The sequence below is a fragment of the Microtus oregoni genome, unplaced genomic scaffold, assembly GCF_018167655.1.
Source record: "Microtus oregoni isolate MIOR12 unplaced genomic scaffold, Mior012 000015F_ref0000493, whole genome shotgun sequence".
Taxonomy (NCBI): Eukaryota; Metazoa; Chordata; class Mammalia; order Rodentia; family Cricetidae; genus Microtus; species Microtus oregoni.
The window spans coordinates 2,483,163-2,508,697 of NW_024543074.1; the positions used below are offsets into that span (position 1 = coordinate 2,483,163).

At 44.7% G+C, this 25,535-nt stretch overlaps 1 protein-coding gene across 1 annotated transcript in view; it reads right to left on the reverse strand.

Annotated features, from left to right (window-relative positions):
• Skap1 (src kinase associated phosphoprotein 1) overlaps positions 1-25,535 on the reverse strand; it is a 292,032-nt gene that overhangs the window by 241,685 nt on the left and 24,812 nt on the right. Inside the window, exon 2 of the mRNA XM_041665298.1 lies at positions 22,582-22,687. Within this exon, the coding sequence (XP_041521232.1) occupies positions 22,582-22,687 (106 nt within the window). The remainder of the gene's footprint in view (positions 1-22,581; positions 22,688-25,535) is intronic.

Genomic DNA, 25,535 nt, shown 5'->3' on the forward strand with positions numbered 1-25,535 from the left:
TCCAGTCTGGATAGGAGTAGTAAGAAACCAAGTGCTCTTCTTGATGAGTCAATGACTCTGCTCTCTGATATAAAATGGAAAACCCAAGCTCTAGTTCTCTCCCTACCTCCTAGCATGGGACTAGTTCTCTACAAGGAGATCTCACTCATTTGCCCTCACAGTCCCCATCCCCGCCCCCCCCCCCCCCCATGTAAGACACAATGAGCTATAACTCACACTGAAATAGTCAAAGAAAACTGCTAACTGGATACAATGTGGCAAAATTAAAGTCCACAACATCAGATCGGGATTTAGGTTCCCTGCTGCCCCCCCCCCTCCAAACTAAAAGATTCACTTGACTTTCATGGTGAGATTTTGTCCACTGAAGTCAAATCTGGCAAAGACACACAACATGCTTGGGGGGCAGAGGAGTGTGAGATCGTTAAGCTACTCGAGAAGGAGTTGAAAAGGCAGGAGATTGACTAATGAGTGGGAGACAGGCCATGGGCAGATAGCCCAGAAAAATCAGAGACACCTCTGGTTCTACGCCTGGGTGCTGGAGACAACACGGATGCTCACACGGGATGCTCACACGGGATGCTCACACGGATGCTCACGCTGGATGCTCACGCGGGATGCTCACGCTGGATGCTCACGCGGGATGCTCACGCGGGATGCTCACGCGGGATGCTCACACGGATGCTCACACGGGTAGTACTCTGGCTGATTATCATATTTTAAACTTTGTCTCTATGATTTTTGTCATTGTTGATGGTTGGAGACTTGATTTTATTTCTGGAACCAGATAAATTCATATCGACCTTGCTGTGAACAACTGCCACCTGTAGGACCCTGTGACTGGATCCTAACACTCACCAGATTTTACAGCCATGAGGACCTTTCCGATCATTTAACTTAGCCTTCACCTTACAGATGGGAAAGTTATCCGACTGCACCTCAGGAACTGACTTTTTACCTTCCTGCTTAAGGAGCTTCCCTGCAGGATGGAATGTTTTTTTAATCTCATGGAGGTCAGAGGAGGTGGGTCCCCTGGAGTCGGAACTAGAGGTGGTTGTGAACCAACTGATGTGGGTGCTGGGAATCGAACCCTGGACCTTTAGAAGAGCAGTGCATGCTCTTAACCACTGAGCCATCCCAGCCCCCACCACAGGAATTTACAAGTCTACACGGTGTAGCCACCTTAGCTTATCTTGTGCAGAATCGCGCACAGGTTTAAAAATGGGCTGTTTGTTTGAAAATGAAGTGGTTGCTATAAAAAAAAAATCACTTCGAAATCTTTGTGGTCAAACACTACATACTAGCATATATTTGGTATTTTCCTTGTTATGAACATGGTCATATCATTCACCTGGTGGCAACTGTTACACACACAAAACATTTCAACTTCAGCCTTTTGGAACTCATCCAGGCAATCCACGCGTGTATTTCACTCCACTCTGTCCCAGGAATGAAAGTGGAGTTCATTCTCTCCATAACCATGAGGTTAATAAATGCCTGCTATTTGCCATGAGGGATTAAGGACACAAAAAAACTCAAACCTGAACCAGTTCGTCTAAAACAGTCAAATTGTGTGGAAGTTGTGTGATTGATCCAGAACACCAAAATGATAAAAACTGAAAGCCAGAAGTGCCCGGGCCTGGATACGGCCAGTACCTGTCATTTTGCTGCAGATCGCAGAGAGGGCGGGCCCAGGCAGGCTGATCAGCAGAGCAGATGGCAGAGACCAGCTTCACACCCTATAGCGGGTATGTTTAAAGAGGGGGCAGAGCAGGATACTGGGTGAGCTCCGACCCAAAGCCTGTTGCCCTCTGGTGGGAGCTGGCACAAGAAGGTGAAGGTGAAAGGGCTAGAGGTGGGCACTGAGGGAGATGGAGGCAGTTGCCGGCCTGGGGCCTGTGAACTGATAGCCAGGCATCGCTAAAGTGCTCATCTGTGGTTGGAGACTGGGACTTACTGTGGTAGGGATCCATTACATCATTGTTCTCTGGCCCCCGTTAGCTGCCCAAGTGCAGAAGCAGAGAAGTTGGACAGCTGATCCTATCAAGGTTCAGACCTTTCTAGGCTTGTGAGGCAGAAGGACAAGAGTGAATGAGAAGACTGGAGAGACGAACCCTGGAGCTCCGGCTGCCCAGGGAAGAAACCAACAGCCCGAGACTTGACAAACAGTGTCCACTCTTGCTGAATGCTTTAATATTAGTGAAAATGTTCAGAAGCAAGAGAGACTATCAGTCAACTCTTTTCTGAGGACTTCATTCCAGAAGTCCCCAAATCTCTCCAACGTTTGGCATCACCATCCACCCAACTAGAACTAAGAATCCTTTTCTACCTCTCTCTCTATTGGTTTGTGTATCCATCAGCCACCCAGCCTACTTCCTCGTCATCCTTTTAACCCATCTCTGCAGCCCCTGAATCCATTCATCCGAGTCCTCAGAATGCACCACCAAGTCCAGTATAGCCAGATGGTCTACTGGTCCATCTGCCCTCATCCCTCTGACTCTGTATCTCCAACGCTGATAGAAAGGTTACTGTAGCAGTGGCGAAGAGCCAAGGCTCTCCAGAAGGGTCTGCAGGGGAGTCCTGGCTCTATCTTTTAATAATGAGACCTGAGAGACAGACTCCATTTTCTCGCCTTTAAGACAGATATAAGCTTATCATCCCTGTTTCGTATAATTCTTGAGAACTAACAGAGGCAGTCCTCATATAGAACATCACACCTGGCACCTGGCGGGCTTCTAATCAGCATCAGCTGTTCATGTCATTAACACCGGCATGATTCTAATGACCTCAAAGGCTCTTGCTTCAAATCCTTCAACGCCTCGTCCCAGCTCTCGGGGAGCAAAGTCTCCCACTCCTGTTTTCGCTGTTGCATGTTGCTGCCGTCACGCCTTTCCCTTTGTGCCTCCTTCCTCTGCAAACACTTGCTGGAGCTCTGCGGCTGAGCCCAGGCTCCTGTGTTAGCACACCTGCCCACTCCATCCCACTGCATTGTAATCTCACATGTCCTCGAGCTGCAGGAGGAAGGGGCACAGAACGTGTGTTCAATAATCGCTTGCTAAGTCAGACGCACTGAGAGCTCTCTGGGCTCCAAGCAGCTGTACAGGACATCTCAGGGAGAGAGGACGGCACCAGAGAGGCAGTGCATCCCAAGCCACGTACAGAGTAGGCAAGAGCATAGATTTACTCCAAATAAGATAATGTTTTTTCCTTAAGCTACTCACACAAGGCAAGGTGGAGGAAGGAAAAGCGTACGGTAGGAGGAAACTAAAATTAAGACTGCTTTGCTAAATTAAAATCTTCATCCAGTGGCTAGGTATAATGACACACACTTGCAATGCCAGCACTAAAGTCAGAGGGTTTACAAGTTCAAAACCAGCTTGGGTTCTTTGATTTGAAGACTCTGCCTCATAAATAAAGAAATAAATCCACAACGCAAGCTTGCTTGCTTGTTTGTTTGTTTGCCAAAGTTTGGTTTCAAAGACTAAGCACAAGATGACCAGCAAAAGCATGCTTCAAAAGACACCACCAAATACACATCGAAGTAGCAAGTATCCGATATATAAATACTATCAATTTGGTTCCTCACTAAAAGCCTTCATGAAGAAAATGATTTAATACAAACGCTAAGGCTACTGACACAGATTAATTGGAAAATAACAACAGACTTATAATTAAAGACATAACATTATTTCCCTCCCTCCCATTTCACGAAAATCTGAATAAGCAAGCAAGTGCAGCCCCTGAGAAGCAAGCTTTTGTCAGTCACCAAAGAGCTGCTGAGATCCTTGTTAAAACTCCCATTCCTCTGGACACTGGTCAAGAAGAGAGATGTCCATACAAAAATTCAGAAATCGTTTTAAAATGATTTCTCACAGTTCACCTCCATTCACCCCAGCCTGCTTCCTGATTTATCTCCAGTCTCTTTCTTCCTTCCTTACGTGGTTCCGCGCTACTCATCACTCTTCCCCATTGATTTCTTTGGACAGAGCTATAGCAGTAGGCGCTAGACCCTTGTGTCAAGTCTCAATTCTCTAAATCATAAAGAGTGGGACAGACTTTGATCCAAAGACTAATGAGCACAACTAGGTTTGTGGCTGTATCAATGCAGGCCCGAGGCCCCTGGTGGTTCGACCACAATCAACCAGTCAATCTCTGGCCTTCCAGATCTGCCTTACCTTTGTGGGATTCGCTGCTATCAAAAATGTCGTGAGACATTGCCAGAAGACTCTAAACACAAAAGGCAGTGTGTAAACACTCACTCAGCCCCTTACCCCAGAAGGCTGGCATGCTGTCCCTGGCCAACTGGTACCATCTTCCCCGCAACCATCCCCAGGCACACGAGAGTTCTTTCTCACCAACAGTCTCTGCTGTTTGATGGACCCCTCTCCACTCCTTCCCTTTTATTGCTAAAAGTCAGTTGGGGGCTTGGGGATGGTTTAGTGAGTAAAATATTTGTTTTGCTGTGCAAACATGAGGATCAGAGTTCATGCCCCAGACCCCCACATAAAACCAGATGCAGTTTGCACATCTGTAATCCCAGCATGTCCATGGGGAGATGGAAAGTGGGGACAGGAGGATCCCCAGAAGCTCATGAACCAGCCGGTTTGGTACGTACTGTGACAAACAAGAGACTGTTTTAAACACGGTAGAATATGGGGGTCTAGATCCAAGGTAGATTCAGCTTAGCCTGTTCTGGTTGCCCTCTGACCTACAAACAAGTGCTGTGACACAAGGGTGTGCACTCATGGACACACATACACACGCGCACGCATGCACATGTGCTCTGTCAATTACTGGCCTACTAAGAAAATTTCATCTATTTATTTTATTTTTTTATCTTTTTTTGTGTTTTTGAGACAGAGTCTCACTATGTATTCCTGGCTGTCCTGGAACTAACGCTGTAGACCAGGCCGGCCTCAAACTCACAGAGATTCAACTACCTCTGCCTCCTGAGTGCTGGGATTAAAAGCGTGCACCGCCACCGCCTGAATGCTAAGGAAATTTTAAACAGGTCATCCTAGTTCAGAAATAAGCTATATTTCAAAAGTTCATTTCCAGGTGTTTGGACTTTGCTTCGTGAAACAAAATAATGGATGGGAGTAAGGTGTCAGGGCTAGAGTCAAAGATCTAGTCAGTTCTCTTAGGAGATTTGAAGCACAGTAAACAATCCTCAACCTACAAGTCAATCACATTTCAAAAGCTGACGTGTACAGTCAGCCGTCTGGAACGTATCTGCCTACAGACACAAAGGTCACCAGATGCTGTCCATTACAAACGAAATGCTACATATTACATATGCTGTGTTTTACATACCCCATTAAAGCCCGAGGGCAACAGAAACGGTAGCAAAGGAGATTTTTCTCATTTTTTCTGGACATAGAACTCAGAGAAACCCTCGACATCCTTCTCTTTCCATCTCCTGCCTCTCAGCGGCCTCAACCCTAACACCAAAGACCCAGACGCAGTCCAAAGCTCTAATAAGACACCCTTCCCCCAGCATACTCTTCCCTGCATCCTGCTTTACCCCCAGACTCTCCATGATTGGATTCCACCTGTCTTCTTTGCCACGTTTCCCATGATGCTTTGGTTCTCAGCCACGCCTCACCTCCGTCTCCTCGTCTAGGAAGATGTTATTACTGTGCGCCATGGGCCTCACCAAACCCCCATACCTTCACCGCGGCCAGCCTGTGATGCCAACTCCCTGCTGACAGCTCTCTCCAGCCCTCAAGCTGGAAGCGAGCTCCTACTGAGTGTTTCCCGAACTACCTGTCTGTTCCCTTTCTAAAGCCTTCTCCTTGGTGCATCCTGAATTTGAGCTACCCGTGCATGCTCTTTTGTCTTTCCCATCAGACTGCCAGTCTCTTGGAACTAACTGTTGAGTACCTATTACTAACTGGTATCATGTTAGGTATGTTCATGCGTGTAACAATGACCCTACAAATGAGAGTCTTATAGATGCATTTGGTTTCTCTTGCCCCAAAGGCCTGTGTTGTGTTCGCCACAAAATCACTTTGTATATAGCATATGCTCAGCAAACTTTTGTTGAGCCTTTGGATGAATAAACTGGTATTGTTTATGATGTTGACACTGCACACATGCAATATGTGAACTTGAGCAATTTGTACTTTTCAGAAGTGGCTGAACAGTGCCAGCTCATTGTTCTTGTTATGAAGTAACCGAGTCTCAATAAAGGCAGGACACGACCTGGATGAAAGTCCCCATCCCAGAATCTCGTGCTGTGCAACCCTGGACACACGAGTTTCTTCTCTGAACTTCAGCTCTCTCCATTAGCCAGACGGAGAGTATGACAGTGCCCACCTCGTGCGCCTGATGTAGAGACTAGATAGTAAGTTAACTGGGGAAGGTTAGACCCAGGCTTAGTGCCTGATAGTGAGCTGTGACTATCCCTGCTGGGCACTGTGGCTATTCCCCTTCTGGGCAGGTTGTGACAGCCTCTGACATCTTCACTCTTCTTCCTCGTGCTGAGCCTCAGCGTATCTAGCTCACACAGCATAGCGCTCATAAGTGTGAGCCATTGAAGTTTCTCTTTTCTTCGTTCTTTTAGAATTTAGGAACATATGTTGTAGCACAATTTAAAGAAAGTACTGGAGAGATGGTGCAAGGATTGAAAGCACGAACTCTCCTTGAACAGGATTTGAGCTTGGGTCCCAGGCCCCATGTCAGTGAGTTCGCAGCCGCCTGTAACTCCAGATCCAGGACAGCCAACATCTCTGGCCTCTGTGGGCACCTGCATTCATGTGCACACACCCACATAGAAGTACACATAAATATACAGAATTATAAGTACATTTTTAAAAATCTTTTTTTTAAAAAAAAAATGAAATGTAAAACAAAATATAGGGAAATTTCACAAATCTTCAAGTGTTTCATTTCCCAGGCTGCAGCTCATATTTCTTCCTGTGCCTTTTTTAAATTAATTTACTTATTCTTTGATAATTACATACATATATATACAATACGTTCTGGCCAGACTCAGCCCCTTCTTCCCCTCCAATCCCCACCAATACTTGTTCCCAATAAGTTCCCTTCCCATATTACGTCTCTTTTGGTTTGTGAGCCACAAGGTTTAGTCAGGGCCTCCTGAGGAGGGGTGAACACAGAAACAACATGGCTCACCAGTGGCTGTGTCACTGTCAACTGCCGAGAGTTCCTCGAGAAGGGACCCGGCCAATAGGGTCTCCATCATCCACAACTAAAAGATGATGAGGCCAGTCTTGTACAGGACCCATACAGGCAACCACAGCTACTGTGAGCCCATGAATGTAATGGCCATGTAATGCCTGTGGTGGTTTGAATATGAAAGCCCCCACAGGCTTTCATATATTTGAATGCTTGGTCATCGGGGAGCGGTACCTTTAGAGAGAGATTGCGTGGCCTGGTTGGAGGAGGTGTGGCCTTGTTGAAGGCGTGGCCTTGTTGGAAGAGACGTGGCCTTGTTGAAGGCGTGGCCTTGTTGGAGGAGGTGTGGCCTTGTTGGAGGAAGTGTGTCACTGGGAGTGTGATTTGGGGTTTCCTAAGCTCAAGCTAGATGCAGGATCTTTCTGTTCCTGCTGCCTATGGATCCGGATGTAGAACTCTCAGCTCCTTCTCCAGCACCATGTCTACCTGATGGTGCCATGCCCCACCACGATGACAATGGACTAAACCTCTGCACTGAAAGCAGGCCCCGGATGAATGCTTCCCTGTGTAAGAGTTGCTGTGGTCACGGTTTCTCTTTGCAATCCTGGAACACTGACTAAGGCACGGCCCAGAGACAGGATTTCATAGCCTCCTCCCATCCCTCAGCTCTCACACTTTTCCACACCCTCTTCCTCAGTGTCCCCTCATTCTTGGAAGTGGTGCCACCGGTGCCATTGTGGGGTGGGCATTCAACAGTCACTTATTCTCAGTGCCCTGCTGGCCGAAGGATCTGCTCACTTCAGAGAGAATGAAAAAGTTAGAAGAAAACCATTGGGCAGGAATGAAAACTGAGTTTCCTAACTTTCTAGGTGAATTTTTATTTTAAAAGCAGATGTTAAACACCAATGATTCTCTGAGTAGTAAAACTGCACACACAGAATAATTTAAAAGCAAACATTTGAGGCCTTCTAGGAGGGTATCTGTGGGCAGGAGTGTCCATGATGAGTCTGGCCACTGACCGGTCCAAGAACTGCTTGGAAAACAAGGTTGTTTCCTGTGACACTGGCTTCATCACCTGGCATCAAGCCCAACGTAAACAAATAGCCAATACATATTGTTAAGTAAATTAACCACTTCCACCCTGTAATCCTCACCCTGCTTTTAGCTGATTCCATTTCTCTTTATGACCAACATAAAAATCAATCACGGTGACTGATGTTTTGAGAAGGAGGAAGTGAATGGTTTACTCAAACACCAGGGCTCGGAAAAGTGGTCGGACAAATACAAATGCTTTGCTAAATAGGCTTAGAGAGCACTCTAATCCCCTTCTAATGAAGAATTTATCCTGGGTTCGCTCGAAGGGATAACAGCTCAGGAACGGAAGTCGCTCTGTCAGTGACACCTCATTTCATGAGGACCTTGACAGTGAACTTCCTTTACTTAAGAAAGAAAAAAAAAAGGAAAAGAAAAAGAAAAAAAAATCCCCAACTCATCAGGAAGCATTCAAAGGACAGTATTTCAGATGGCCCAGAATTGATTTCACTTTGTGCGTGTACTCTGATGCATAGCATGAAACACCTCCAGATATAGTGGCTTGTTTACAGATAGTGACCCAGGCTGCACAGCGGAAGGGTCAGCTCCTCCTGCCTCAGGACCAGCCCTTCTCCCACCTGGGAACCAAATTCCTTCCAGCATTTCCGCTCTGCCCGCTTTTAAAAACGCAAAGGGCTTTAATTTTGGTAACTTGCTATTGAATAAATGTTCACCACAGAGAGTCAGAAAATACAAATAAACAAATAAAATGTTAAACTCCACTTGCCAGAAATTACTACCATGGACATTTTGGTCTTTTTGTTATTGTTGCTGTTTTCAGGGATTTTCCGCTGTGAGATTTAGTATTTTTTCAGCCCACTTTTTCACCCATAGGCTGTCATTCTGTATCAGGAACTCTCCTATAGCACGGATGATTAAATTACCATTTTGTAAAAGTCGACTCTCTTAACAAAACGGAGGAACAAAACCAACCCAAATAAACTGGACTAGCACAGAGCTGGGGCCGAGAACACAAAAGGATTATCTGACGTGAGGTGAGGCAAAGCTTTACTCCCCAGCACGCGGGAGACAGAGAAGGTGGGTAGCTATGAGTTCGAGACCAGCTGGTCTACATACGAGACCCTGCGTTACAAAGAAAGAGAGGAAAGAAAGAAGGAAGGAAGGAGGAAAGGAGGGAGGGAGGACAGTAGGGAGAAAGGGAGAGAGGGAGGAAAGGAGGGAGGAAGGGAGAGAGGGATGCCACGACACTTGAATCATTTTGTGAAGGTTAATGGTTAGCCAGTGGCAGAGGGGATACAAAGAGGGACACGCATTAAGGGTGAACATCAGTAGGCCTTGTTGAAAGATCGGAGAGAAGTTAGGAATGACTTCCAGGACTCTGAGAGTCCAACCCCGGGGTGGTAATGGAGGAGACTCAGGGAGAATAGAATACAGACAACAGGCCAGTCTTGGACATACGGCAGTTCAAAGTCTCCAGCAGCAAGAACAGGGAACCTAACCAACAGGCATTTAGACGTGTAAATGGGGGTTACATTTCCTACAAAACAGAAAGTCTAGAGGCTGATTCCTGAGCTAGTGCCAAACCCGGCTCTTCTTGCCTTTCCAGCAAAACGTCAAGAGCCAAGCCTACAGACTGCTGCTGGTCAGCGCTGCCCTCTCTCAAGCGCAGGACTTTCCTGAGAGAGACTAGCAGGATTCCACAGAAACCCTAGAACAACCAAAGCAAAATGGCTGACACTGACTCACGCCTGGGCTAGAGGAGGGAGCGTGACTGCTGGGTGGGGACCAGCACTCCTGCAGTGGTGCTGAGGTTTCACCAACACCCGTTAGGAGCCATCCGACATGCTGCTGGGTACCTGGAAGACAGAACTGCCGCTGAGCTGTAGAGCTGGTGCCCAGGGAAGGAACAAGCCGCTGGGGTGGTAAAAGAAGCTCAAGCAAGATCCTACAGAAAGTACAAGAAAGGGAGGATCAGCAGGGGGAGCAGGTTCTTTAATTTCTTTTTTTCCTTTCTTTTTTTAATTTCTATATATGTATACTTGTATGTATGCCTGTATGCCAGAAGAGGGCACTAGATCCCATGATAGATGATTTTGAGCCACCATGTGGTTGCTGGGAATTGAACTCAGGTCCTCTGGAAGAGCAGCCAGTGCTCTTAACCGCTGAGTCACCTCTCCAGCCCAGTTTTTGAATTTCTGAGAAGGGGAAAGGAATCCAAGCCACCCGATACTTGGAAGACCAAAGATGAACACCAGAGTATCACCTGGATGTGGCGACCAGAGTCACTGGACCAACAGGAGTGGCTTTCCTGGAGCAGATGATGCATTAAGAGGTAATAAAGAACTCGGGATAGACCAGGAAAGAGGAAAGCAGAAGTGGATGGTCTGGACTTCAAGATGTCTGCCTTTTCAGGACAAGAGATAAGACAGTAGCTAGGGAGGGGACGGCTCTTTAAGACAAAGCGTGTTCTTAACCTGAGGAGCACATTTTCATAATGTTCAGAAGATGTGATGAGGAGGGGACAATCTAAATTTAGGTAAAAGAGGGGGACAGTGGCAGGAACAGAGGAACTATGACACAATCTATCAATACTTCAGTCCTAGGTAGGGTGTGGGGCATGGTGGTGCACTTTGATCTCAGCACTTGGGGAGCAAAGGCAGGAGGATCTGTGAGTTTAAGGCCAGCCTGGTCAGTCAGAGCTATGAGGTAAGACCCTGTCTCAAAAACAAACAAATAAACACAAGCAAAAAGATTTCAGTTTTCAAACAGTATGAGGAAGGATTCTGGATTCAAGAGATAATAGTAGGGCAAAGGATTGCAAAACCACCAGGACAGACCTCAAAGGGAAAGATATTGAACAGGGAGGGGCTAGGAGTGGCAGCCAGGAACTTGAAGAATGCCAAAAGCACTTCTGGAAAACACTCATTCTTTTTAAGAGGACTGAGAGCCATATGTCACACAGACACAGATGGACAAAAGAGGTTCAGGATCCAGTGGGGTCTGGGTGAAACAGGACAAGGGTTCTAGAGGATGCAGGGGAGAATTCAGAAGGTAGAAGAGGTGTCAGGGACAAGGAAGTACAGAGCTGATAGGGAAGGTAGCCAGAGGTAGAGAGCTGGCGACAGTCACAGAGAGGAAGGGAGTGATGGTGAGTATGTTCCCGTGGGACTCCAATACATAGATGGAGCTTTTCATCATAGATTCACTTAGACTGTTAGATAAAAGACATCAAACACAGATTCCACCCAGAAACTCTGCTGGCCTGGAGCCTGAGATTCTGCATTGCTAGGTTTCCAGGAGAACCAACGAGCAAATGAGAGCAAAGACTATTCCTTGCTTCATCTTTTCTATTTGCACTGTTTGGACACTCTCTCATCCCTTTCTTTCTAAGCTTCCTATGCACCTATGCATTTCCTAGCTTTAATATATTAGGTATATGAGTATATATATATATATATATATATATATATATATATATATATATATTTGTAAAGAGCACAGAGTAAGAGGTGGAGGCACGGAAGGGAAGCAAGAACGCATTAGAAGTTTCTTCCAGGCGACCGTTAGCTGCACACACTCCACCAACTTGTCAGACAGCCATCTCGTGTGATTAAGTGCATCTGTGGAACCTCCAGTGTTTCAAACAGGGCACCTAAGTATTCAGTAAGAGAATAAGAGGCTGGGAACAGCAATTAATTCTGGTTATACCATATGGCCATACAGAGCACTGGCTGGAACCTGAAAACTTAATTTCACAAGAGTCACACTTATTCTGAATTTTAATCATTTTTTGGATCAGCAAACATATGCCTGCCAACCTGCTTCATTTACACAAAATTCTGAAGCATAATCTCCCTGCGCACTCCGAAATGATTGGTTTTTCCCAGATGGACTGGAGAGCTCGCTCCTACTAGGTTCTTGTAACAAAGCAGAAGTCGGTGCTGTCTGCTTGTTAAATAAAATCTTCTGACAACTTTTTTTCAATTTTAAAGATATTTTTATTTTATTTTATGTGTGTGGGTATTTCACCTACATGTATGTCTTTGCACCATTAGCATGTCTGGTGCCTGCAGAGGCCAGAAGAGGGCATCAGATCCCCTGGAACTGGAGTTATGGACAGTTTGTGAGCTGCCAGGTGGTACCAGGAGCTGATCCCAGGCCCTCTGCAAGAGCAGCCAGTGCTTTTTTTTTTCTATGTATTTTTCAATTTTGACACATCCCAACCACAGTTTCCCCTCCCAGCACCCCCTGCCTTTCCTCTTCCCGAGATCTAGCAGTCAGTGCTTTAACCACTGTTCCCCCAAAAGTTCTTTTAATGAATAACATCACTTCCATCCCTCCTATTTTCACCAGCACCTCACTGCTCCGTGAGTCCAATATTCTCTGGTCCTGGATCCTTCGGCGCTGGGCCTGGCTCAGGGGCGCTCGTCCCTGTGGCCTCCGTGCCGAGGCACACATACCACCCATCCGCTGCGCTGCGCTTCACCAGAATAAAGACATTATCGGTTTTCAGCGCAGGCTCCGTTCCCTGTCCTCTTAGAACCAGGATACTTTCAGTTCCTGAACATCTAATAACTTCAAGATAAGGACAGAAAAAGAATCAGGTTTTGTTTTGTGAACTCTCGTCGCCGGTGCTTGAGAGACTGTCCTAATAGCCCCCGAACATGTTTTAGTGATAACATTTACTGCACTTGGGGCCAAAATGATTTTCTGCCACTTTCAATTCTAGTTCAATAAAAGAATAAGGGCTTTGTTTCTGACCTCTGTCATTTTTAATACCATAAAATGATTTAAAAAATGTAAAATTGACTTCCATTTCCTACTGGACTACCAATCTCATATTAGCTTTCCTTTTATCAAATTTATGAGAAAAGTCAGAAATTGCCTTTCCTTTAAAAAAAAATCAAAATTTCAAGATCTCCTGGGCAGAATGTTAGAATTGAATCTCAGCTCCAATAATTGCTGGCCTAGAAGTTTTAAAGAAGCGCGAAAGTTAACCACTTCCTGTTACTCACGTCAGTGACAACGAACTAGAGGGTTTTCCCTGAGCTTAGGAGCAAACCAAAATAATTAGGCTACTCCCAGAACGCCATCGCTCTTAAAAACCTCAAATATGTGCTATTACACTTCAAATTAAGGAAGTCTGTGATTGTTCAAGACCACGGCGGATAAAGTCAATGGTTTTTAAATCGCTAAGTCAAACCAACCGCATATTTTTATAATAGTCTGTTAAAGAAACTTTCAAATGTGCATAAAAGTTGAAATAAGCCCCTTATCTAGCCACAGCCTAGACTCCTGATTCACGGCTTGTTATGTTTGCTTGGTTCCACAGTGTCCATCAGTCCGTATTAAACCGGCATAAGCCTGGGTATCTCCCACCCACAAACACTCTGCACGCCGACCATTAACTAGACGACAGCAATTATCAATAATTCTTTCGAACCAATGATTTTTTGAAGGATGCCATTTCATCTTTAATGATTTAGCTGAATAAATTAACCAATTAGACATCCTGAATTCTACATCTTAATCTTTTTTTAATTCCGCTACTTTGAGTAATGTCTGGGGCATCCGTTCTCTCATCAACAAAAACACAAAGCACTTGGTAGATAAGTCCCAATTCACAAAATGTAAAGACGGGCCTTGTGGTTAGGGCAGGATTCACGAGTGAGTCACCCCTTAATTAGAGAAATAGCTAATTGGAGGGCATGCGAGCAAAAATGGTTTTTTGGGGGTAAATTATAGCGAAAACCTTCACAAGGCTCACAAAGTCAAGAGGGAGCTTGGGTTGGAGAGTTTAATTATTAATCTTATGTTGGCCACAGCGTCGTCCCAGCAAAGCTATTGGAAACTGGGCTGACTAGGTCACTCCAAGTGCAGGTTCCATGTCGCACATAGCACGGCGTCATTTTGGAGTTTGCAAGCCCATAGTTCCACTGGCTCGCAAATTCCCTATTAATCACCAGATTGCACCAATTGCAGACAAGGGTAGCTGTTCCTGCCTAGGCTGTTCTCTTAAACTGATTTCCCCCTCTTCAGAAGTTTGGCCTTGAAAGGGGTACCCTTTGAAGTCCAGAAAATCAAAGCTCTTGCAAGACAGTGCTGAGCATTTGAAAGAAATATGAAGACCCAACACCAGCCCTTGGGCGGCAGGCCGAGATCTTCGCAAATGGGTCAGCAGTTGGTCTGTAAAACATCCTCATTGCCAAGGAGGTGGTGACATCTTGTGTAAATCAAAAAACTGAATCCCCGCGATAGCTCATTTCCATTTTAAACGCACGGGGTTAAATATGGATATGAGCATGCCGAAGTTCCTGTGGGATTGATTTTTCCCGTCTTCTCTGAACCCTTTGCTGAGCGTGATAAGGACCAGGGTTCATTATCAGCCCTGCTAGCGCGGCACTTCGGGAGACGAGATGAGGCTACACAGTGGGGGAACAGATCCACAAAGAAGAAATGATTCGCGTAGGGCCATGATAAAACCCCACGTTAAGCTCAACTCATTTTCAACAGACTCTTGAAACCAAATGAAATCCCAAGAAATGAAGTTTCCCGAATCATTTTTTTTCCCAAACTGAAAACAATAAAAACACAGTGACATCAAAAAGGAAATCAAACAGAGACTTCAAGGTTTGGTTAGCAATGCTTGCTTTGTTTTTAAACACACAATCAGCAATCATTTTTCCAACAATCATACTTGCCTTTTCATGGCATTTGTTTTCATAAAAAAAAAAAAAAAACCCGACAGGCAATCTAGAAAGGAAGCTAAGATCATCATTAGAGCCGTCAAGAGATTCGGTCAAGGTTATAGAAATAACATTAGAACAAAGAGCCCGGCTCCTGTCAGCTGACCCTGAGCTCTCTGTAGCTTCCCTCCCTCTGCTCCAGTGCGAGACAGAAAGTGGTTCCAGGGTGGGTCTATACCAGAAATAAGGGAAGCATGCAAATGAGAGAAAGCCACAACCAGGAAGGCTCCAAGCCACACGGTTCCCGGAAACCCACAAACAGACGAACAGGGGAGGAGCATTTCTCCCCACTGGCCTTTGATAAGCAGAAAAACACAGCAGAGCTCTGGGACAAAAGACTAGCTGGGGACCTAATGGGACTTAAATCAAGGGCAAAGCAAACGGTCGTGAAATGAAGACAGTGCTTTCCTACAAATGATCTCTTCACACAATGTACGGGTTAAGCATCTCCACTTACAGACAATAGGAAAGCTCCCTGCATTAAGAATTTGACACTGAGGATTTTTCCGAGACAAAGACAAATCCACGCCGAGCAGATAATAGGAATGTGCCTGCGTGATAATGAAGACTCCGATTCTAAGAGGAGGGGAGCAAATCTCGGGACCTAACTCATTAGCTCGAAGGCAGTGTTCAGCTTATTGAAGATATTCGAATGGCTTAGCCTACCTTTCGGGAACAAGTATTGCCTGCCTGCTGCCTGCGGCACACTGCAAACTCCTTCCCCCCTTTTCCCCTTTTCCTCCCATCCTCTCCCACCCCCTCTCCTCCACCTTTCTCTTTTTGAGATGGGGTTTCACGACATAGACCAGGTAAGCCTCAAACACCTGGACTCAAGCTATCTTCCTGCTTCAGCTTCCTGAGAGGAGCTGAGATTCCAAGGCACACATGGCCCTAGCCCTTAATGGCCAGGGAATCACTACATAGCCCAAGCTGGCCTTGAACTGTGTCTGCCTTCCTGCCTCTGCCTCCCCAGGCCTGGGAGTGTGGGCGTGTTCCTACCCAGCCAGCACCTTTCTATTCTTTTCTTTTTTATTTCATAAATTTACACGTGTATTTACTTTGATCGTGTTCCCCCAGTGCTACCACCATAATTCTTTAATGCACTCTCAATGAACCTATTTCTTCTTCTCCCCTTCCCACTTTATTCTCTTGTTTTATTTGGTTTGGTTAGGTTTGGTTTTTCAAGACAGGGTTTCTCTGTGTAACAGCCCTGGCTGTCCTGGAACTCGCTCTGTAGACCAGAGATCTGACTGCCTCTTCCTTCCAAGTACTGTGCTGGTATTAAAGGCATGCACCACCACCGCACCCAGTCCCTTTTTATTCTTGATAGAACACATTTTTCTGTCTAAGGAGCTCAGCTGAGGAAAACCAGAAGTACATTTTCTTGAACTTCAACCTAAAATCTTAAAGATACAAAATTAAAAGATTGTAAGTAAATTTTATTACTGGGTATTTATTCAGAGCCACTAAGGGCTCTGTTCGTTGTTATCTCTGAAAGTACTGTCCAAGAAAATATCCCTATCTTTCCACCTGGAAGTTTAAAAAGAAAGCCTTGGATCTGAGGATGTAACAGCTCAGTTTGTAAGAGTGCTGGCCTAACATGCAGAAAATGGGTTCGAGTCCCAGAACCAAATCAAACCAGGTATTATGCCTATGCCTGTAATTCTAGCACACAGGAGGTAGATGCCGAAGGATCAGATGTTCAAGGTCGTTCTCAAATACATAGCAACTTTAAGGTCAGCCTGTGCTACATGTGACCCTGTCTCAAAATCATTATCATCATCATATGGGCCTGCCCAACAGCACATATACTAAAATTAGAATAAGATTCATGAAGGGCACCAACCTTAAAGGAAAAGAAGGAAGGAAGGAGGGAAGGGAAGAAGGAAGGAAGGAAAATGTTTTATTTAAAAAGCAAATCTGGTTATTTGAGATTGATTGCTGGGAGCCACATAGTAGAAGGAGAGAATCTACTCCACGAAGTGCCCTCCGACAGCCACATGTACACCATGGCACAATGGGACACTTCCAGGCACACATGCACACACACATATATACTCGCACACACACATACACATGCACACACACACACATACACGTGTACACACACATGCACACACACATAAATAATTAATAAAAAAGGAAAAGATTTCTTCATCTAAACTGTTATATTCTTGCTACGTAGCAGGAAAAATATGAAGATATTATATCTCTGAGAAATACTTATTTCATGAGATGCCCAAAGGGGACAGCTTCTACTTGCGGATACCATCTCAGTAGCCCCATGGAAAAGAGAAGAAACGGGGCAATTTAATCTTGGAGCTGATCCCAAATACCTCCCACAAATAAAGGAAAAAATAAAATAAACATTAATATAAAGTTCAAGGGAGGTTCATACCCATCGAGGTTTCTCTGAAAGGACAGAGCTTTCCATGCAGGAACACGCGTCCTCAGGTCATCCTCCTTCGCGGTAAGCCAAGAAGCCAATGGGAAGCATCAACTTCACCTGTGGGGCATTTCAGACTGGGGGATCAATAACCCTTCAGTCACCCAGAAGGAGAGTCCCCCAAATCTCAGCACCACTGTGCCGTCTCCATACGCATTCACTCAGTGACAAACGCTAATACAGACACCTGACACATAACTAACCTGCAGTCGCTGTAGGTTTTCCTTTTGTGTGTTTATCTGTGGTGTCAGTGACAAAACCCAGGGCCTCATGAAAGCTAGGCCAGGGCCCATTACTAAGCTGTGTCCCAGCCCCGCTCCCACCTTCCTTCCTTCCTTTCAAATTTTCTTAGAACATATTTATTTATATGTTTACTTTGTGCAAGCGTTTGTCACGTGCCATGTCGAGGCCACAGGTCAGATTTGAGTCACCACTTTTCCTCCCATTATATGGGTTCCCAGGGGTTGAACTCAGGTTGTCAGGCTTGGGACAAAGCACCTTCACCCACGAAGCTGTTCCTGTCCCAGGAAAGAAGTCATCGCTTCTTTCCTCTAAGGAGAAGGGAAGAAGAGGGATGAAAAATGAAGACGTTCTTTTTTATTTCTAGCAGTGGATGTGTTTGTTTTGGGTTTTATTTGTCTATGTATTATTTTTTATGTAGAGAGTCTCACTCTGTAGCCCCAGCTGGCCTTGCTCATGGCAACCCTGTGCTTGGCCTCGGAGTGCTGGAACCACAGGAGCAGGCCACCACATCCAGCTCACCAACAGACGCACTGGTCCAGGGAATGCTGTGGCTCCTGTGCCTTTCAGAGCCGTTTACACTTGCACAGATAATTCAAGTGTCTTGCACCTCTATTTTTCTGTACTCGCACTCAAACTCCAGGATGAATAGCAGAATTAGGGACTGTAAGAGATGACTCAGTGGTTAAAAGCACTGACTGCTCTTCCAGAGGACCCAGGTTCAATTCCCAGCATCCACATGATGCTCACAACTGTCTGTAACTCCAGTTCCAGGGGATCTGATACCATCTTCTGGTCTACAGATATACATGCAGGCAACATACACACACACACACACACACACACACACACAAACACACACACACACACACACATGAGATAGAGATAGAGAGAGACAGAGAGAGATTAAGGGTAGAGAGATACAAGCAAATCTTTAATCTCATGAATACACAAATATCCAAATAGCATATTAGACATTAGTGTTCTTGATTAAAACAAGACAAGGAAGAAAACAGAAAACAAAACAAAACAAAAAACCTTAATTTGAATGTGTTTGCTTGGGGAATTTGTAAGCTCAACAACTAACATAAGTAAATTAAATCCATGCCCTTAATGGTAACGATATTTATAGTGTCCTACTTTACAGCCCTGCTGGCTCTCAAGAGTTTACCAGACTAACTTGTGTTTCTTTTTAAGATAACAAAGATATCAGAGTCATAGATTTTGTCAGATTTAATCTGATTTTCAAACTAAACTCATGTTAAGCAAAACACAAAACCTAAGATTCCCAAAGAAAATCAGAATTCTTTTTATGAGATTTTCTTGAGAATAGTGTATCCTGTTTCACGCAGAGCAAATGGCTAGCCACCCACAAGGAAACCTGTTCCAGATAAGTTTTCTGTCTATATTCTAAATGTCCTGGGGTTTGTGGAGTTTGGGCCATAAACCTGTTACACAAAGTTATTTCTTTATTTTTTTTTTCCATTTAAACGTCTTATAAATCCACTTGTCTCCTGTTGGAACTCCTCTGGTATTATCAAGTTTCACCAAAGGAAATAATACACCGTGTTTGTTTCCATTGGCTCTGGCCTTGACTTCCAACAGTGAGCATGTGGGTTAGGAGTCCCCAGAAGGGCCCTCGAGAGAGGAGTAATATGTATCTCAGTGATAAAAATCTTCTGCTCCTCATCCCTACCCTCACTCAGTGTGTCAGTGCTGGCAGATGGCCTCCGCTGGATCAAACACAGAAGAAAAGCCCTACTGTTTCTCCAAATGCGTAGGTACGTCATCGAGTTCTGAGCATAGATCAGGCCTGTTTCATCCCAGGTGTCTCACATCTGGAGCTAATCCTGGGGTGACCACAACTATAAAGCAGGGAGGAGCCTTTGCCGACTTTCCTCCCAGTCTTTCTGCAAAAACTCAATAAGAACCTGGACTTGGAATGTGGAAGCTGTTAGTCTTTCGAGGCGAGGAGGTAGTCTGAGGAGCGGCAATGAAAGGCATAGCTCGGGACATCAATGCCATGACCAGGCTTCGTTTCCCTGGAGTTGTAGAAACGTCCGTCCATATTTGCTTTGTCATAGGTGAAGAATGCTAGAATGCTATCCTTCCTTGGGCTCTTTCAGGCACAATAATCATAGCTACAGAAATCTTACCCCGTTGTTGGCTATAGGAGCTATGATATGGATACTGACGTTCTGATGAGCGTGCCAAGGACGCTGCCGACTCAACACAATTATCATTTTCTGTGGCCAGTCATCCTGGACCACACAAAGGTGGAAAAGGGCCCAGCCCACCGGCAGCCACAGAGCTCGAGACTCCGATTCAAGCAACTCCACCACCATGGCGAATGTCATTGATTTCTGAGCCAGGAATCAAAAACCAGAGCCAAGGCCCCACCCAGAGCTGACCAAGTCTCACCCGAAGGAACAGTTTTTACTTCCCTTCACCAGTCTTGGTCCCCTGCAGTGGAATACTGAAGAGTTAAAAGAACCTAAGCTATAAAACAATAGAGCAGGAATACATGTGAATACATACAAACTATAACACACACACATACACACACACATACACACACACATACACACACACATACACACACACACATACATACACACTTGCCAAACTCCTAAAGCATTGCTTTCCTGTGTCTAAAGATGAGTCATTTGAAAATGGCCTCCAGTGATTCTTCTATTGCTCCAGGGTTTCTCGTGTGTAATTAACTCTCAGATTTGATGATTTTTGAAATTTTTTCACATCTCACTTTTGGGGAGAGGGGGTAGATGCAACTGACATGCCACATAAGTAAACGTGGCTGGCAGTTTCACAGATTATCAGTATTTTGAAAGCAATTGGTATCAACACACACACAAATGACGAACATTGGCCAGCCACAAGTGGGTCAGTCGAAGTGACATGGCTGAAGAAGGTTCCGGAAAGCAAGGATTCCATTAGCGACACTGTGATTGAAGAGGTGGGTAGAAGGCGGCCTCTGACAGTGGGTTAGAGGAGAACTTCCTTTCTCCATTTTCTTGTGTGGTATCTAATCTCCGGGTTCTCATTTCCGCAGTCATCTGATAATTATGAAATTCTAAATAAAGTGTCATCTTTCCAGCAACAAATCCATGAGCAGAAAAGCCCTCATCAACCTACAGATGTTTCCTAAAGCGTCTGCTGATCATTTTCAAGTGTATAACCCACAGACCATATGGACTGCTCTTCAGAAGCCTTTATTCCGCGAGGGCTGAGGCTGTGTGTGTGTGTGTGTGTGTGTGCGCGCGCGCGCGTACGCATGTGTGTGGTGTATGTGTGTTTCAAAAGAAGATTAAAGAGTAATGTGAGAGGGGCTGGAGAGGTGGCTCACAGATCGAGAGCACCGGCCATCCTTCCGGGAGACCCAGGCTTGGTTCCCAGCATTCACACAACAGCTCATGACAGTCTGTAACTCCGGTTTCAGGGAACCCAGTGCCTTCTTCTGACTGCTGTGAGCACCAGGCAAGCATGTGGTCCACAGACACACAAGCAAGCAAATTCCACACACACAGAAAACACTTTCTTTTAAAAGGAAGTAATATGAAGGTGACAATAGGATGCCCACAAATTGTCTTTCCACTGCCCGTTTAATGGTGAAGCTTAGACCTATCCTAATGTTGTGATGTAAATATGAAAACATATGTATATTTGTCTCTACAAATCAACAACATTTTATTTGCACTCCATATCACATATTTTACATCAACAGAACAGCTACATTCCCTATTATATTCAGGGTTTCCCTCTCGCTGTAATAGAATTTAAAATTCCGCTTTTATTCTTTATCCGATCCTTATGATAATACAAAGGCGAACTCATGAAGATAAAGAAAATCTATGGGCCATTAACTAAGCCTCCATGTGCATAACTAAGCCTACACTTATCTACTAATGAAGTAATGCTACGGAGGAGTTTAATTCCAACACTCCACAGCCTACCAAAAATTAGATAGTCCCACTTCAAAAAAAAAAAAAAGTACCCATCTCCAGCATTGTGCTTGTTTCAATTATTCAGGGCAACCCAGGCTGATAATTACACAGTCCCCAGTTGCCGAGGAAAAGCGATGCTTAATTAGCCAGCGGGAAAGGTCGATTAAGATCCAGCAGGGCACCTCGTGAGGGTCTCACGCTCCTGCAGGGAATAGATTCTGGCTGTGCCCTTCCGAAGGATGGAAGTTTCCACCAGTGCTGAAAGTTGAGGCTATGCAAATTAGATCCCAACCCTAACCCTGCGCTCTCAGAGTGCTCAGCTCCCAGGTTCGGAATCGGAATCGCAGCCTCATCCGGGTAGCAGAGGACAGAGGAGTAACCATCCTGCCGCCTTCAGTTGCCGCCTTCCCAGAAAAGTCAGCCAGGAAATGGACTGTAAAGGAAATTCTGATTTCTTCCTCCCCTAAGGAAGTCTATGTTTCCAGCATCTGTTAGCTGCCCACACTCTAAAATGAGCAAATGGGATCAGAGCTTCTAATTTTAAAAACTTAATGAGCACCGTGTTCCTACCCAGTCCGGAACTAGTACACATCAGTACGATCAAAAAATCGACTAACCAGGCCCGATTTGAACTTTTCTGTTACAAAGGGGTCGGCCCCAAAACCACGAGAAGTCTCTTCCCTGCCATTCTCTCTTGAGTGGTCTGAACAAGCAGAAATGTCCCGATTTCACCACGATGCTTCTGCAGCTGTCAGACACAAAGGTGTTCCATAAATGCTAACATAAAATACGAAGCCCAAATCAGCCTGATTACTTTATGACAATCACCAAAATGTGTTTGTGCTGGGACACGTCGATACGCTCACCTACCTCCAAATCGATTCCTAAATCTCTGCCAAGTATGAAAACCTGTGGCAGGTGCACGCTACTGTTAACTTATCCTGTGGCGAAGGAGATTTTTTCCTGAAAAAGCTTAGCGAGGCGGGCCGATACAAACCTGGATCTGATTTGCTGGAAGCCCCGGAGGATGTGGTCTCTCTGGTCCTGCGCACCGGCACTGAGGGTCTCGTTCCGCAAGCCCTCTGCCAGGAAGTCCTCGGCATCTAAAGGAAAAGAACAGGTGATGAGCAGAAGAGGAGTGAGGGAGGAGGAACGAGAAGCCGAAAGGTTAGGAAATGAATGCTGCTTCCTGTGCAAGCCTTGATGGCTGAACAACGTGAGCACTAACCGACCAAAGGCCTCATCTACTTAATAGCAGCCAAGATGCTAAATTCCTATTAGGTGTAGTTCGCCGTAATAAAGAATGAACAAGACTCCATGCCTCTCCGTAAGTGACAAGCGCTAACAATCCAAGACCTTGCTGTGGATTTTGAAAGCTGCTGCATACATTAACCACAAGAGATAACTGGTTTTTGAAACCGTTTTTTTAAAAGCAATGCTTACATACTTGATGGCCGCTGATGGCAGAGGATGGATTGTCAATTTCGCAAACATGTAAATATTATAAATAAGTCACAGAAGGTCACAGGCCAATAAGAGTGGAAGAGAAGTCCCGGTAATTGCAGCTGAAATAAAAAATTGAGCTGAACTGAGAAATCAAGAACAACAACAAAAAAAAGGGCAGGCGTTCGGAGGAGAAACATTAATTAGCAGATACATCATCAATGAAATGACAGTGCGGCCAAGTGAAGGAGCCCACACGGAAAAGACAAATGCATCTGAGAGAGGGAAATTGCAATTAATGTGAATGCACATTATAAAATAAGAACATGATGGAAATGCACACTACAAAACAAATCTTGTTATGGTGAAGGAGGAAATCTGAAGGTACACAAATTTTCAGAGACAAAATACATCGATAGCAATTACAATTGCCAGAAATATGAGCTACACGCTTTACTCTCCGTCACGTGTTTATCATCCCTAAAAAGCATATAAATAATAGAGTTAAAATCCGCTGCCTCCAAAAAATAATTGTAGCTCCAATATGAAGCTGCATCACATACACCACTAGAATAATTCCATATACTTAGGCGGTTGGATTATGTACGTACATCTCTGTATTTGTGTTACACTCGGCTACTCAAAAGGGAAGTCCTATAACCATCCCCAGGACTTCTGATGAGATACAAAGCCCCAGAGATTGAAGTCCCCATAGAGAATCACCATGAGCCTCTAAGCCCTGAATCACATCAACTGTAGATGCCATTTAATGGGTCCCTCCAGGGGGCTTTGATGCTAAAGAACAAGAAAATGAGAAGCTGAATTAACAGACAAAAGCAAAAACAAAACAAAATACCAAAGCCAAGTGGCATCTGAGACTCCATTAATGCAATACGTCATATTAATAGAAGGACAAAAACACAATCATCTCAAGACCAACAGAAAAATCATTTGACAAAATCCAGTGGTGCCTCATGATAAACACACTCAACTATGCGAAGACGGAAACTTCCTCAGGCCAAGAAACAGCTTCTGCATAAACCCAGCTCCTAGGAGCTGGAGGTATAGTTCCCCAGCCTGGCCTGCTAAGCATGAGACCCAACACAACAAACAGAATAGTTTAAAAAAATCCCACAGCTAACCTTGTACTTTAGTGTGAGAGACTGGACGCTTCCCTTCCAGTTCTAAAGATCACAAACAACAATGGAGGCTGTCACCACTTATATTCAGCATCGTCTTAGCGATACTAGCCAGGGCAATTAGACAAGAAAATGAAGTTTAAACATCCAGATTGGGAAGAAAGAGAGTAAAACCATCTCTATTTGCCTCTGGTGCAATCTTCTATGCCAAAACCCCTGAGGTTCGCTGAAAATCCATTAGAATCAACACATTTTAAGGCATAAAGCCAGTGTACAAGAATCAGCTGTGTTTTAACATTGGCTTTTGGACTGTTCATTTTTCTGTCTTTGGAATCAAACCCAGGGGCTTGCCTGTGCTGGGCTAGTATTCTATCCTTGAGCCCCAGCACTAGCTTCAATTGTATCAGCCACGAGCAATCCAAAATTAAAGTTAAGAAAACTCTGAAGACATAATTTTAAATAATTTCTTAAGAATAAGCATGCAAAAAAAAAAAAGATTAAGTTTGCCAGGTTTGCCAAGACTAGAGATATAGTTCAGTAGGTAAAACACTTGTCACACAAACAGGAAGACCTGAGTTTGATCCCCAGAGCCAATGTAAAAAAGCTGAGTGTGATGTCCTGGACTTTATGCGCAGTGCTGGGGAGGTGGAAACAAGACGCTTCCTGGGACTTGCCTACCGGCCAGGCTATCCAAATCGGTAAGCTCCAGAGCACTGAGACCTTGTGGGGGGGAGGGGGGGCGTGGCACAATTTTAAGAGACAAAGAAATATTTTTAAACCTTTTTACTCTTTTTAATCATGTGCTGTGTATGTACACGTGCCCAGAGTGCCAGATCTCCCTGGACCTGGAGGCACGGGGCATTATGAGCCACCCACTGCAGTTGTGGGAACTTCATTCAGTCTTTTGAAAGAGTAGTATGTGTTCTTAAATATCTCCAATTCTGTAATGAGATACTTGTTCTTAAACGCAGCGATATCTCCAATTCTGTAATGAGATACTTAACAAAGTTGGTTTCAAGTACTTCTGATTTTTATCACTTGTGCTTACCTCTTTAAAAATGCTATTTTCAAAAATGGGTTCTGTGTAAGTAAAACAAAATGCCTTGCAAATAAATTTGAAAATCTCAATGAGACAGTTGCTGACAAAAAAAAAAAAGTAAATAAATTCGCAGGCCAGCGTATGGCTCAATGGAAGAAGGTGTGCTCAGCATACATAAGACCCTGAGTTCAATCCTCAGAACAGGAGAATACAAAGAAAGGTAAATCTAGGACCATTACAGTCACACTGCTGAAAAGCAACGATAAAGAGAAAATTTTCAAAGCAGCCAGAGAAAATGACCCATCACCTACAGTAGAGCAATGATAAGAA